Genomic DNA, 13,586 nt, shown 5'->3' with positions numbered 1-13,586 from the left:
GTGTGTGTGTGTGTGTCTAACTTGGCCCAGATTTTCTTCTTTTTGCAGCTTATTTCACGTAGCTCAGTAGCAGAATAAAACAATACTAAGGCTTTACATCCTATCCATAGCACTTCGTGACTAGCATCAATTCTAACAGAGAGAGAGAGAGAGAGAGAGAGAGGGTGTTGCTGGGTGTTTGCTATCACTCACCATGTAGCCTACTGTTCGTCCCACTGATAAGGCGGTGCAAATTCACTAGCCTTGATTGTGGCAAGTGCTTCTGTGTTGGTACTTCTATACCGTTCTAATGCCGCCTGTCTCCTGTATTTTATATGAACTGACTTATATTTTATAGTATATACTGTATCCACTAAGTGTATATTACTCCTTTATTTGCTGAAGGGGTCGATGGGAAGTTCTTTTTACCTTTACAACAATAAATATTTTAACCAATCTCCTCCACCATCATCCGTTCGGGGGATAGGGAGGAAACTCAAGGGTTCATATAACCTGGTAGTGAAGTCGCCCGGTTATATCCATGCCACCACATGAAGGTGCCCCTCTTCAGCATATAACTTCATAGTACATATGTGAATTACTGTATGGTACTTTTCCTTATGTAAAACTATGGTACCGGCTCATGTGATGGCCTCAGAGTTGTCGAGTTAGCGTCTATTGCGCTATATTTAGATGCAGTGATAACCAGTTTCTACATAAATTCGTGGCAATACTTCTTTACGTGTACTGAAAAGAAACCCAGCAACACTTTGGAGATTTCCATACAATTTCTCCAACGTTATGAACACTTTAATATATTTTTAGTGATTTTCTGGAGTACTAAGCAACAGTTAGCGTTTATTTAAAAGCAAGTTTAGCGGTGTTTATGAAGGATTTGCAACACTGAGCAGCGTCGTCTGTAACAACAACATGGCCATGAGACTTGGAGTATCGCCGGTAATTAAGAGGGTATTTCGCTCTTCCTCTACCGTTGTGCCTAAAAGAACTCTCGCTGCAGCCACCACCACCTCCTCGCGAAGATATATCAAAGGTAAAGAACGATATCGGGTGTTAAATATGACGGTGCAAAGTTTCGTCATTATCTCAGCATTCTAGACGGTTTTATCTTTAAATACTTCAAGTAATGATAAATATGTAACATCTGTGGACCTCTCAGACCATGATCTGCAGATTAACCATATTTCCTTTGCGATTGTTGCCATCCGTCAGCCAATCTCAGCTATCCATCCAACCATCCATCCATCCATCCTTCGTAGTACACAGAAAAATTGCTGGCTAGGACCTAGGGAGTCTTGTGACGTCAAATCAGTTTTATTGTTGATACCTTCAGACGATTTTGTTTAGCTGTGTTAAAGAATTAAAAAAAAAAATAGGGTATTTTGAAGGTAAATAATGCATACTCCATTATCCATCTATTCATTCATTTATCAGTCTATCCTCTTATCCATCCATTCATTCATCAGTCTATCTATCCATTCATTCATCAGTCTATCTATCCATTCATTCATCAGTCTATCCATCCATTCATTCATCAGTCTATCTATCCATTCATTCATCAGTCTATCCATCCATTCATTCATCAGTCTGTCTATCCATTCATTCATCAGTCTATCTATCCATTCATTCATCAGTCTATCCATCCATTCATTGATTCATCTGTCAGTCTATCTATCCATTCATCAGCTTATGCACCTGTCCATCCATCCATTCATGCATCAGTCTATCCATCCATCCATCCATTTATTCATCATCTTCTCCACCTCTCCATCCATCCATTCATTTATCAATCTATCCACTTATCCATTCAGTCATAAGTCTTTCCATCCATCCATCCATCCACCCACCACACTTCCTATCCCACAGCACATCATGACAGAACAAGGCATCCACTGTGGCGCGGACTGCACACATCTAAGGGGCTGTGGCAGGAGCCGGCACAGACAGGAGGTGCGGCACAGAGCGGCGGAGGGGAGGCGGCGCAGAGTTACGAGTTCCAGGCGGAGACGCGAATGCTCCTAGACATCGTAGCAAAATCTCTGTACTCGGAGAAAGAGGTGTTTCTGAGGGAGTTGATATCGAATGCCTCCGACGCCATTGAGAAGGTGGGTAGCCAACACCAAAAGACAGTCACTCTTTTAAAAGGTTTGATGATGGGATAGATAGATAGATAGATAGATAGATAATTATAGATAGATAGATAGACAGTTAGCGGTCATTCTTCTACTCAGCTGCTCCTAATCTATCAATAATTTCACCAGATAGATAGATAATTAGCTTCTTCATTATTTTACTTATTTACTCCTAATCTTTCATTATTTTTACTAGATAGATAGCCTAGATAGATAGATATTTTTGTTATTCTTTTACTCAGCTGCTGTTAATCTCAACATTTTCACTAGGTAGATAGGTAGATAGATAATTACTTTTCCCATTACATTACCCAACAAAAGTACTCCTAATCCATCAATATTTTCACTAGATAGATAGATTGGTAGATACAGTAATAAGTTTTGTCATTACGGTAATAAGCTTTGTCATTATTTTTCCCAACTACAGTACTCCTAATCCATCAATATTTTCACTAGATAGATAGATAGATAGAGACATAGATAGATATACTGTAGATAGATGGATAGATAGACAGATAATTTCCTTTCCAATTACAGTACCATACACAACTACAGTACCCTAACCTACCAATATTTCCACTACAGGCACGCTACCTGGCACTACAAGGTGAGGTGCTGGACTCCACTGAGGCCGACATGAAGATCCACATTACGACAGACAAGTACGACAAGACCCTCACCATCCAGGACTCGGGCATCGGCATGACTAAGGATGAGCTCGTACAGAACCTCGGAACGATTGCACGCTCGGGTTCAAAGGTGAGAGGCTGCGAATGTTAATATATATACTGTAAGATTTGGGTGAGAAACTGATGAGCAGAGTGTATGTGAGTGAGGTGGATGGGGGGAGAGGGAGGGGATGGCCAAGGATGAGATGGAGGGATGGAATGGAGAGGTATATGAAGGAGGGAGGTGTGAGCTGGGAGCAGGGCAGTGAAATGGCAGGAGACAGGGCGACATGGAGGCGATTTGTTTGTGGCCACCTCTGGGATTAAGACGTCTGGCAGTAGACAGATAGATAAATAGATAGAAAAATCCTCCAAACCTGAACTAGATCACATGGATATTTCAAGAATCACAAAAATAATATAATCCAGCTCACCAGATGAAAGAGGTTAATCCTGCTGTGTTGTGTGACTCCCTTAGGATTTCCTGAAGCAGCTGCAGGAGGCGGGTGGAGCGGACCCTCAGAGCATCATCGGCCAGTTTGGTGTGGGGTTCTACTCGGCGTTCATGGTGGCGGACAAGGTAGAGGTGTTTACAAAGTCGCGTATCCCAGGCAGCGTCGGATACTGCTGGACGTCTGATGGGTAAATATGGCTGTAGAGTGAAATTGGAGAGGATGGAGAGTGAGAGACTGATGAGGAGAGTTTATGTGAGTGAGATGGAGGGGGAGGGGGAGGCCAAGGATGAGATGGAGGGATGGAATGGAGAGGTATATGAGAGAGGGGGGGGTGTGAGCTGGGAGTAGGGCAGTGAAATGGCAGGGGACAGGGCGACATAGAGGAGATTTGTTTGTGGCCACCTCTTACAGGATTAAGGCGTCTGGCAATAGATAGATAGAGTTTTATTTACAAAGTTGCGTATCTGAGGCAGCATCGGATACTGCTGGATGTCCGATGGGTAAATATGACTGTAGAATGAAATGGGGTTACTTGATAAACATAAGGATGCATGAATGTATGTGGGAGTGAAGGAGATGTGAGTGATAATACATGACAGATAATTACAGCATGCCTTCATTTATGACTAAGATGCATTTTTTAAACCATATAACAAATTTAGTGTTGTAGCTCTCACCTCAGAAATCAATATGAAATGTGTACTGTATTCCTTTTCAGCTGTGGGAAGTATACCATAGAGGAATGTGAGGGAGTGGAGCCAGGAACAAAGTTAGTGTGTCATCTTAAAGTAGCAGAGCGACAGTTTGCAGATGAGTCCACTGTATCAGGTGAGAACAAGATTAATTTGGCTCACTAAATATACAAGCAATGATTTAGTCTTCTGTTTTATCATTTATAAAGGCTCCAGCAATCTTGCATGCATCGGTCTTGGTCACCTAATGGCGGCTGTTCATGCTGTTCAATCTCTGGCAGCCTCCCTATTCAGTCCCATATCCCTGAGGTCATACTCTTATGGCCTCATCCCATCTCTCACAACCCTACTCCAGACATTTCACACTTCTCAGCTGTAAAGAATTATTTTTAAAGAATCATTTTCCCCTCCATCGCATCCTTGATCACCCCCTTCCTGTCCCCTCCCTCCACCTCACTCACATACACTCCTAGTTAGTCTCTCCATTTCACTGCCCTTCCCCCAGCTCACAACCTTCTTTCTCATACACTCAATATCCACTCCTAAACCCCTGTCCTCTCGTGCAGCCGTCATCAAGAAGTACAGCAGCTTCGTGGGGTCTCCGATTGAGGTAAACGGACAACGGACCAACACCATCGCACCCCTGTGGCTTCAGGACCCCAAGGAAGTGAGCCCGGAGCAGCACACGGAGTTTTACCGCTACGTTGGGGGTTCGTATGATACGCCACGCTACACCCTACACTACCGCACCGACGCCCCCATAGACCTGCGCTGCATCCTGTACGTCCCTGAAGGAAAGCCAGGTATGTTATGAGAGGAAGCTTTAGGTGTGCTGCAGGTGGAAGGAAGGTTAGTAAGCTTAGAAGTCAAGGGCAGGCAAAGTCAGTACGGTAAGCTTTGAGGTGGAGGACAAGCAAAGTTAGAAAGCTTTGAGGTGAAGGGCAGGCAAAGATAGTAAGCTTAGAAGTCAAGGGCAGGCAAAGTTAGTAAGCTTTGAGGTGGAGGGGAAGCAAAGTTGTTAATGTGAGTCCAGGCTAACATGCAAATCAGTGTTATATGTAGCAGTAGAAGGATGTAATTTTGAAGTACTGTAATTTATGAGGGAGCAGGGAGTGAGGTGGGGGGAGGGCAGTCAAATGGTGGGTGACAGAGCAACTTGCTGGCGTTTTGTCTGTGGCCACTTTGCAGGATTAGGGCATCAGGCTATAGATAGATGGATAGATAGATTATGAACTTTGCAAATAAAGAAACAAAATAAATAAAGATCGTAGTGAAGAATTAGTATGCTACAGAGTGCATAATCAATACTTTGTCCCTAAGCAATGTCCTCTTCTTCTACTCATTCTCAGGGCTGTTTGACTTGAACCGAGAAGGCCAGAGCTCGGTGTCTCTCTACTGCCGTCGCGTCCTGATCATGAACAAGGCAGAGAATGTCGTCCCCAAGTGGCTACGCTTCTTGAAAGGTAAACACATCTAGTATAAGTGGTATATTACTTGAAATTCATCTAAACTGGTTAATATTAATGAGGGAGAGGGAGGGGGAGACCGAGGATGAGGTGGAGGGATGGAGTTGAGAGGTATATGAGGGAGGGGGGGGGTGAGTTGGGGGGAGGGCAGTCAAATGGTGGGTGACAGAGCGACTTGGAGGTGTTTTGTCCGTGGCCACCCTTTGCGGGATTAGGGCATTGAGCTATAGATAGATAGAGAAAACCATGGATGAGGATGAGATAAAAAGTGTTACGAGAAATACATTGAGGTGGTGATGTGGATGTGGATGTGAGAGAAAGCGTTAGGAGAAATACATTGAGGTGATTTGGCCATGCAGAGAGGATGGAGAGTGAGAGACTAATGAGGAGGGTGTATGTGAGTGAGGTGAAGGGGAAGACCAAGGTTGAGATGGAGGGATGGAGTAGAGAGGTATGTGAGAGAGGGGGGGTGTAAGATGGGGAGAGGGCAGTGTAATGGCAGCCTAGATTTGCTACAAGACTCGGAAGGAAAGAACACAAGGCTGATTTAGACACTTTTAGCAAGGACGGAGCAAGAGTTAACCTTCCGATTATTTCACAGGCGTGGTAGACAGCGAGGACGTCTCCCTAATCTAAGCTGAGAGTTGCTACAGGACTCTGAAAGAAAGAAACAAAGGCTGAATTAACCTTTGGAGAAACACACTGAGGTGGTTTGGCCATGTGGAGAGGATGGAGAGTGAGTGGCTGACGAGGAGAGTGTATGTGAGTGAGGTGGAGGGGGAGAGAGGGAAGGGGAGGCCAAGGATGAGATGGAGGGATGGGGTGGAGAGGTACCCGGTATATGATAGTGGGGTTTGAGTTGGGAGCAGGACAGTGAAATGACGGGGGACAGGGCGACAATGAGGCAATTTGTTTGTGGCCACCCCTTATGGGATTATGGCGTCTGGCAATAGATAGATAGATAGACATGATGGTTAACATTTCAATCGTATGTTTCACAGGTGTGGTGGACAGTGAAGACATTCCCCTCAATTTAAGTCGAGAGTTGCTGCAGGATTCCGCTCTCATCCGCCGGCTAAGGACGGTGATCCAGAACCGAGTCATCCGCTTCCTGTTTGATAAATCCCGCAAGGACCCCGAGGGATACGCAAAATTCTTCACTGATTACGGGATTTTTATTAAGGAAGGTAAGGTTTGAAAATTTAAATTCAAAAAATGTTAGGTTAATTTAAAATGTTTCTGTCAGACATTATTATTATTAATTATTATTATTATTGTTATTATTATTATTATTATTATTATTATTATTATTATTATTCATTCTCATCTTAAATGTCAGGACCAACTTGCCTAGCTCCAGGTTCCTACGCTCCTCATGGGGCAATGTAGGATTGGATGATGGATGGATGGATGATTATTTTCTATCTATCTATTTATTATTATTATTATTATTGAGGGATGTGCCAAATTCTTCACTGATTATGGTTTTTTTTTTATTAAGGAAGGTACTGTAATGTGAAAACGTATGTGCCAAAAAAAAAATTAAATTACAGTCTTTCTGAAATTTCTCTCTCTCTCTCTCTCTCTCTCTCTCAAAACCATCTCACCCCAGCACCATGGCACTGAAATAGGCATCTAATAACCATCCCTCTCTCTCGTCCCCTCTCTCGTCCCCCTCCCCAGGCATCCTCTCGTCCACTGAACAAGTTGAAAAAGAGGAGATTGCCAAGCTTGTCCTATATGAGTCGTCCGCTAAACCGGCCGGGGAGAAGGTGGCCTTACCGGAGTACATTGGCCGAATGCAGGATGGCCAGAAGGACATCTACTATCTGGCCGCACCGTCACGAGAGCTGGCCGAGACGTCACCTTACTTTGAGGCCTTGAAGGTGAGATATCATACTGTCTATCTATTTATCTATCTGCCTTTATGTATCTATCTCCATCTATCTATTGGTTACATGCAGGATGGCCAAAAAGACATATTACTTGGCCGCACTGTCAAGAGAATTGGCCGAGACCACCTTAGTTTGAGGCCTTGAAGGTGAGATGTCTTACTGTCTATCTGTTTATCTATCTGCCTACATCACAAGAGTTCTGGAATCGTTAACTCTGCTTGTAACGATGACTTTGCTTGTTCCATACACCAAATGATAATATACAAAATAAAGTGTGGAGAGGAGGGATGGGGAGGGAGGGGGAGGCCAAGGATGAGATGGAGGGATGGAGTGGAGAGGTATATGAGAGAGGGATATGAACTGACAAATGAGGATGTGAAGGAGGGTTGTGGTGTGGATGTGATAGGAAGTGTTAGGAGAAACACACTGAGGTGGTTTGGCCATGTGGAGAGGATGGGGGTGAGAGACTGATGAGGAGAGTGTATGTGAGTGAGGTGGAGGGGGAGAGAGGGAGGGGGAGGCCAAGGATAAGATGGAGGGATGGAGTGGAGAGTTATATGATGGAGCTGGGGGGTGAGCTGGAGGAAGGGCAGTGAAGTGGCGGGGGATGGAGTGACATGGGGGCGATTTGTTTGTGGCCACTCTGTACAGGATTAAGGCTTCTGGCAATAGATAGATAGATAGAAGTGTGGAGAGGAGGGAGGAAGAGGGAGGGAGAGGCCAAGGATGAGATGGAGGGATGGAGTGGAGAGGTATATGAGAGAGGGCGGTGTGAGCTGGGAGCAGGGCAGAGGTGGCAGAGGACAGGGCGACATGGAGGTGATTTGTTTGTGGCCACATCTTACGGGATTAAGGCGTCTGGCAATAGATGGAAGTGTGGCTCAGTTTTTTCCTCGTTTTTTTCCCGACAGAAAAAAAACGTAGAGGTGTTATTCTGCTACGAGTCCTACGATGAGGTGGTGTTGATGCAGCTGAGGGAGTTTTCGAGGAAGAGCATCGTATCCGTCGAGAAGGAGATGCGGCAGGACAAGGATGCGGTGGATTTTGATGCTGGTAAGGGGATGATGATGATGATGATAGTGGTGATGACAGTAATGATAACAGTGGTAGTGATGATGATAATGATGTGATTATGATGATGACAGTGGTAATGACGATAATGATATGGTGATGATGATGACTGGTGATGATATGATGATGATGATGACAGTAGTGATGATATGATGATGATGATGATGATGATGACAGTGGTAGTGATGAGATGATGATGATGATGATAAATATGATGATGATGATTACATTTTTTTTCCTTCCTCTCTCTCTCTCTCTGTTTTTTTTTTTTTTTTTTTTTTTTTTAATAGCAAGTGGAGGGCTGCTGCGATCCCAAGCCAATGAGCTGATGGACTGGCTGAAGACAGTGTTGGCGGGGCGGTGTTGGGGGGTCAAGGCCACCCCCCGCCTGGAGAGCCACCCGTGCGCCATCACCGTGGAGGAGATGGGGGCCGCCCGGCACTTCGTACGCACACAGTTTACACAAATTCCGGAAGAGACGCGATACTCACTCCTACAGCCCCAGTTGGAGATTAACCCAGGGTGAGATAAACAGATGATCGCTAGGGTAGTCTGTCTGTCTCTAGTGAAATGCCATAATCCCATAAGGGGTGGCCGTTTGTCTCTGAGTTAGTTATTTTACAGGGAGGGGCACTAACCCTCCACCAACCCACTTGTTGACATGTAGGGAACACGTATGGTTTGGTTATATGGTTACCACCCAGCGTTGTAAATGGTTTCCTGGCTTACAGGAAACCATTAGGCTTGTCACTCAATGTAAAGCCACCTGAAAAGGAAAGAAGAGTAATAAAAAGTGACAGGAAAGATGGGAGAAATAGGAAGAGAGGAGGACAGACACAGAAAAAGAATGATAAAGGTGAAGGAAGAAGTAGGCAGTACTACATCAGGTGAGTGGATGATGGTGAGAAATAGGAAGAGAGGAGGACACAGAAAAAGAATGATAAAGGTGAAGGAAGAAGTAGGCAGCACTACATCAAGTGAGTGGATGATGGTGAGGAATGGGAAGACAGGACAAGTTACTACCATTAAATTGCAGTGGACATGGGGTATTTACTGTATGTACCCATAATTTTTTCACCTCAACATGGAGGAAATTATTGTCCATTTGCTGTCATATTTCCAAAGCTTAGCGATAGAAAACGACAGTACTGTGGCTTAATATCCTTTCGATAGCACTTCTTCGTGACTAGTACCTTATTCTAGTGTTAACCTCTTTCTCTAGCTAAGCATTCAAGGTGGAGAGAAGGGAGCTTTATGCCAACGTGAAGTGTGTGGAGTTTAGTTTAGTTTAGTATAATATGGACGTGGTTTCTTTCCCTGCTTGATATTTATGTCATCTCGTTCCAGCCACCCGATCATCGTCAAACTGAACAGCCTCCGCCAAAGCAACCCCAGACTAGCGGAACTTACTGCCAAACAGGTGAGAGAGAGAGAGAGAGAGAGGGATGGTAAATTGCGAGAGAGAGAGAGAGGGAGAGAGAGAGAGAAATAGGTACCGTAGAAAGGTGTATGGGTAAATAGAGATAGATAGATAGATTGATTGAGAGGAAAAGAGAGAAAAAAGGGGGGAGAGGTTGGTAGATAGATAGATTGATTGATTGAGAGAGAGAGAGAGGGAGAATTAGCTCACAGTACCCTTCAAACACCCCAAACATCTCTAACTCACAATTCTCTCTCTGTACAGCTGTTCAGTAATGCGATGGTGGTGGCTGGGCTGGTGGAGGACCCTCGGACAGTGCTCACATCCATGAACGAACTCCTCCAGCTGGCTCTCGAGAAGCACTGAGCTCCACCTACTCCTCCAGCTGGCTCTCGAGAAGCACTGAGCTCCACCTACCCCTCCAGCTGGCTCTCGAGAAACACTGAGCCCCACCTACTCCTCCAGCTGGCTCTATACAAACACTGAGCCCCACCAACTCCTCCAGCTGGCTCTCGAGAATCACTGAGCCCCACCAACTCCTCCAGCTGGCTCTCGAGAATCACTGAGCCCCACCAACTCCACCAGCTGGCTCTCAACAAACATTATGCATCATCATCATCATCATCATTGTCATCATCCCTGCAACTAGCCTGTCAGTCTCCCTTCTCCCTTACTAGACATCTGTAAGCTTACTAGATCAATAGGAAGTACTGTAGCCTTACTAGAATATACTGCTAGAATAAAGCTAGACTTGTTACCTAAGCTAGAATTGTTGATTTCTTTCCACCAACCATCATTTGAGACTCTGTTTGTCATTTCGTTTGTAAAGGCCTCAGTGTTCTTGCATTCGTCAGCCTTGGTCACCTAATGGCGGCTGTCCTTGCTGCTTGATCTCTGGTAGCCTCCCTATTCAGTCCCTTATCCCTGAGGTCACACTCTATGACCCCATCCCAGGTCTTTTTCAGTATGCCTCACACAACCCTACCCCCAGCGTTCACACCTTTCACCTTCCGCACCCAGTTGTCATCCTCCATCCTCTCCACATGCATTGAAATTTGATGTTAATATGACCACTGAATATGCAACAAAAAAAATTACTGCTACAACTACTACTACAGTTAACCCTTTCAGTACTTAGGGTAGCGGTGCAAAAATCACCCACTTGTTACTGGATGACGAAGGCTGCGTCAAACCTAATCTCACCCGCTCGTTACTGGATGACATAAGCTGCGTCGAAGAAAAACGCGAAGGAAAGAAAAAACATCTTAAATTAGCGCATAATTCATATTCGCCAAACATTTTTATCAACACCATAGGCAAGTACAACTACAGTATTTGAGATTACGAGGAATTAAAAATCACGGATAGAAGCAGACCTAAGGGTGTGAGGATAAAATGTTTAAAGAGTACCACAAGTGCGGAAATAGGGGGGGGGGTTCTCTCAGCACTTGGCCAAGGCCGAGCCAGCCTACATCCTGAGTACATTACTTGCCTGCGTCATCCAGTATTGAGGTTAACCCTTTTGATATTGTGTTATTGTTGAAGGATGTATGATAGACAGAGTAACTTTGAAAGGCATTGTCTGTTTATGTTCTGTTGTATGATAGATGGAGTAACTTTGAAAGGCATTGTCTGTTGTCTGTGTCCTGTTGTAGAGTTGTTATTAAAATCCCACTACTGTGTCTGTATTTTAACTGTAGCCTGTCTGTTCATTTTTTTTCATGCAGATATTTAATACACAGTGATGTAAAAAAAAAAAAATTATACAAACAGTAATCCCTTGTTTGTTGCGCATAATTCGTCGAGCCCAGTGCATGATAACAAAATTGTAAGCCCAGATTTTTCCTTTTACAACAACAATTTCTATTTATTTATCTCTAGCCAGACGCCATAATCCCATAAGGGGTGGCCATTTGTCTTTGAGTTGTTTTACAGGGAGGTGCACTAACCCTGCACCGGTCCACTTGTTGACACATAGGGAACACATATGGATTGGTTATATGGTTACCACCCAGTGTTGTAAATGGTTTCCTGGCTTACAGGAAACCATTAGGCTTGTCAATGTAAAGCCATCTGAAAAGGAAAGAAGAGTAATAAAAAGTGACAGGAAAGATGGAAGAAATAGGAAGAAAGGAGGACAGACACAGAAGAAGAATGATAAAGGTGAGGGAAGAAATAGGCACCACTACATCAAGTGAGTGGATGATGGTCACCACCACATAAATACACATATACTGCTATGGTATGTAATCAGAAACACACATGGGCATGGTTCGGGTGGTAGGAAGTAAGAAAAAGGGTACGATCAGGAAGAAACACGTACCACACAGTGACCTGAGATGGGGTTAAGGTAAGGGGTTCTGAGGCTGGGGGATGGAGAGTTACTGGCCTCCATCACCTAAGATTAAAAAACTAGGGCCTCATCTTTAAATCCCTCTAAGCCGTGCCATTGTTGTTGCCATAACCAGCTCAGGTGTGTGGTAACGATGGTTGTTAGACGAGAAAACGTATGATAACGGCAGGAGTGCAAATTTCATCTTGCAATAGTAACAAAAATTATGTCTATCTATCTATCTATTGCCCGACACCTCAGTCCCATAAGAGGTGCCTAACAAATCGCCTCCATGTCGCCCTGTCCCTCGCCATTTCACTGCCCTCCCCTCAGCTCACACCCCCCTCTCTCATATACCTTTCCACTCCATCCCTCCATCTGTTTAATATATAATTCTTTTTTACACAGGATTAAAGAACTAAATGCTGAAAACCGGTTCAAGAAAAAAACCCCTAAAACTAAGAGTATATATACGGTGCCAGGATATACAGTGGGCCTAACTGTGGAGGTCATAGGCAGAGGGAAAAGCAGAATGAAGGCTGAGTTTACCAGATGTATACTGACTGAGAATACCAATCTACTCATGCATTAGGGAGATGGACAGGAGGTAGGTAGATAGATTGGTAGATAGATACCCCTCCTCATCACATCAATACACTCCAGTCCCATCCTTCCTCCCAAACCATCTCAATCTACCCCTCCTCATCACAACACCAATACACTCCAGTCCCATCCTTCCTCCCAAACCATCTCAATCTACCCCTCCTCATCACAACACCAATACACTCCAGTCCCATCCTTCCTCCCAAACCATCTCAATCTACCCCTCCTCATCACAACACCAATACACTCCAGTCCCATCCTTCCTCCCAAACCATCTCAATCTACCCCTCCTCATCACAACACCAATACACTCCAGTCCCATCCTTCCTCCCAAACCATCTCAATCTACCCCTCCTCATCACAACACCAATACACTCCAGTCCCATCCTTCCTCCCAAACCATCTCAATCTACTCCTCCTCATCACAACACCAATACACTCCAGTCCCATCCTTCCTCCCAAACCATCTCAATCTACTCCTCCTCATCACAACACCAATACACTCCAGTCCCATCCTTCCTCCCAAACCATCTCAATCTACCCCTCCTCATCACAACACCAATACACTCCAGTCCCATCCTTCCTCCCAAACCATCTCAATCTACTCCTCCTCATCACAACACCAATACACTCCTGTAACATCCTTCCTCCCAAACCATCTCAATCTACCCCTCCTCATCACAACACCAATACACTCCAGTCCCATCCTTCCTCCCAAACCATCTCAATCTACCCCTCCTCATCACAACACCAATACACTCCAGTCCCATCCTTCCTCCCAAACCATCTCAATCTACCCCTCCTCATCACAACACCAATACACTCCAGTCCCATCCTTCCTCCCAAACCATCTCA

General features: G+C 44.6%; 1 protein-coding gene across 1 annotated transcript; it reads left to right on the top strand.

Annotated features, from left to right (window-relative positions):
• Window positions 1-906: 906 nt before the first annotated feature.
• Trap1 (TNF receptor associated protein 1) lies at window positions 907-11,486 on the top strand. Its single transcript, XM_080285972.1, has 13 exons — window positions 907-1,030; window positions 1,864-2,102; window positions 2,715-2,888; window positions 3,276-3,439; window positions 3,971-4,080; window positions 4,511-4,747; window positions 5,294-5,407; window positions 6,412-6,597; window positions 7,094-7,296; window positions 8,217-8,358; window positions 8,667-8,898; window positions 9,724-9,796; window positions 10,061-11,486. Exons 1-13 carry the CDS (start codon window positions 910-912, stop codon window positions 10,160-10,162), a joined length of 2,097 nt encoding a protein of 698 aa, XP_080142098.1. The 5' UTR covers window positions 907-909; the 3' UTR covers window positions 10,163-11,486.
• Window positions 11,487-13,586: the final 2,100 nt, after the last annotated feature.

The sequence above is a fragment of the Coenobita brevimanus genome, chromosome 109 (assembly GCF_032717465.1).
Source record: "Coenobita brevimanus isolate Jiangsu-jjx chromosome 109, ASM3271746v2, whole genome shotgun sequence".
NCBI lineage: Eukaryota > Metazoa > Arthropoda > Malacostraca > Decapoda > Coenobitidae > Coenobita > Coenobita brevimanus.
The sequence above is the reverse complement of the archived record's forward strand: the minus strand, read 5'-3'. Positions and strand labels throughout refer to the sequence as shown.

What these genes read in the sequence shown, in the direction of transcription:
- Trap1 (XM_080285972.1), top strand. Translation starts at nt 910, where the DNA reads ATGGCCATGAGACTTGGAGTATCGCCGGTAATTAAGAGGGTATTTCGC. An exon ending in TTGCACGCTCGGGTTCAAAG is followed by an intron (nt 2,889 to 3,275) that starts GTGAGAGGCTGC and finishes TGACTCCCTTAG; the next exon opens with GATTTCCTGAAGCAGCTGCA. An exon ending in CTTACTTTGAGGCCTTGAAG is followed by an intron (nt 7,297 to 8,216) that starts GTGAGATATCAT and finishes TTTTCCCGACAG; the next exon opens with AAAAAAAACGTAGAGGTGTT.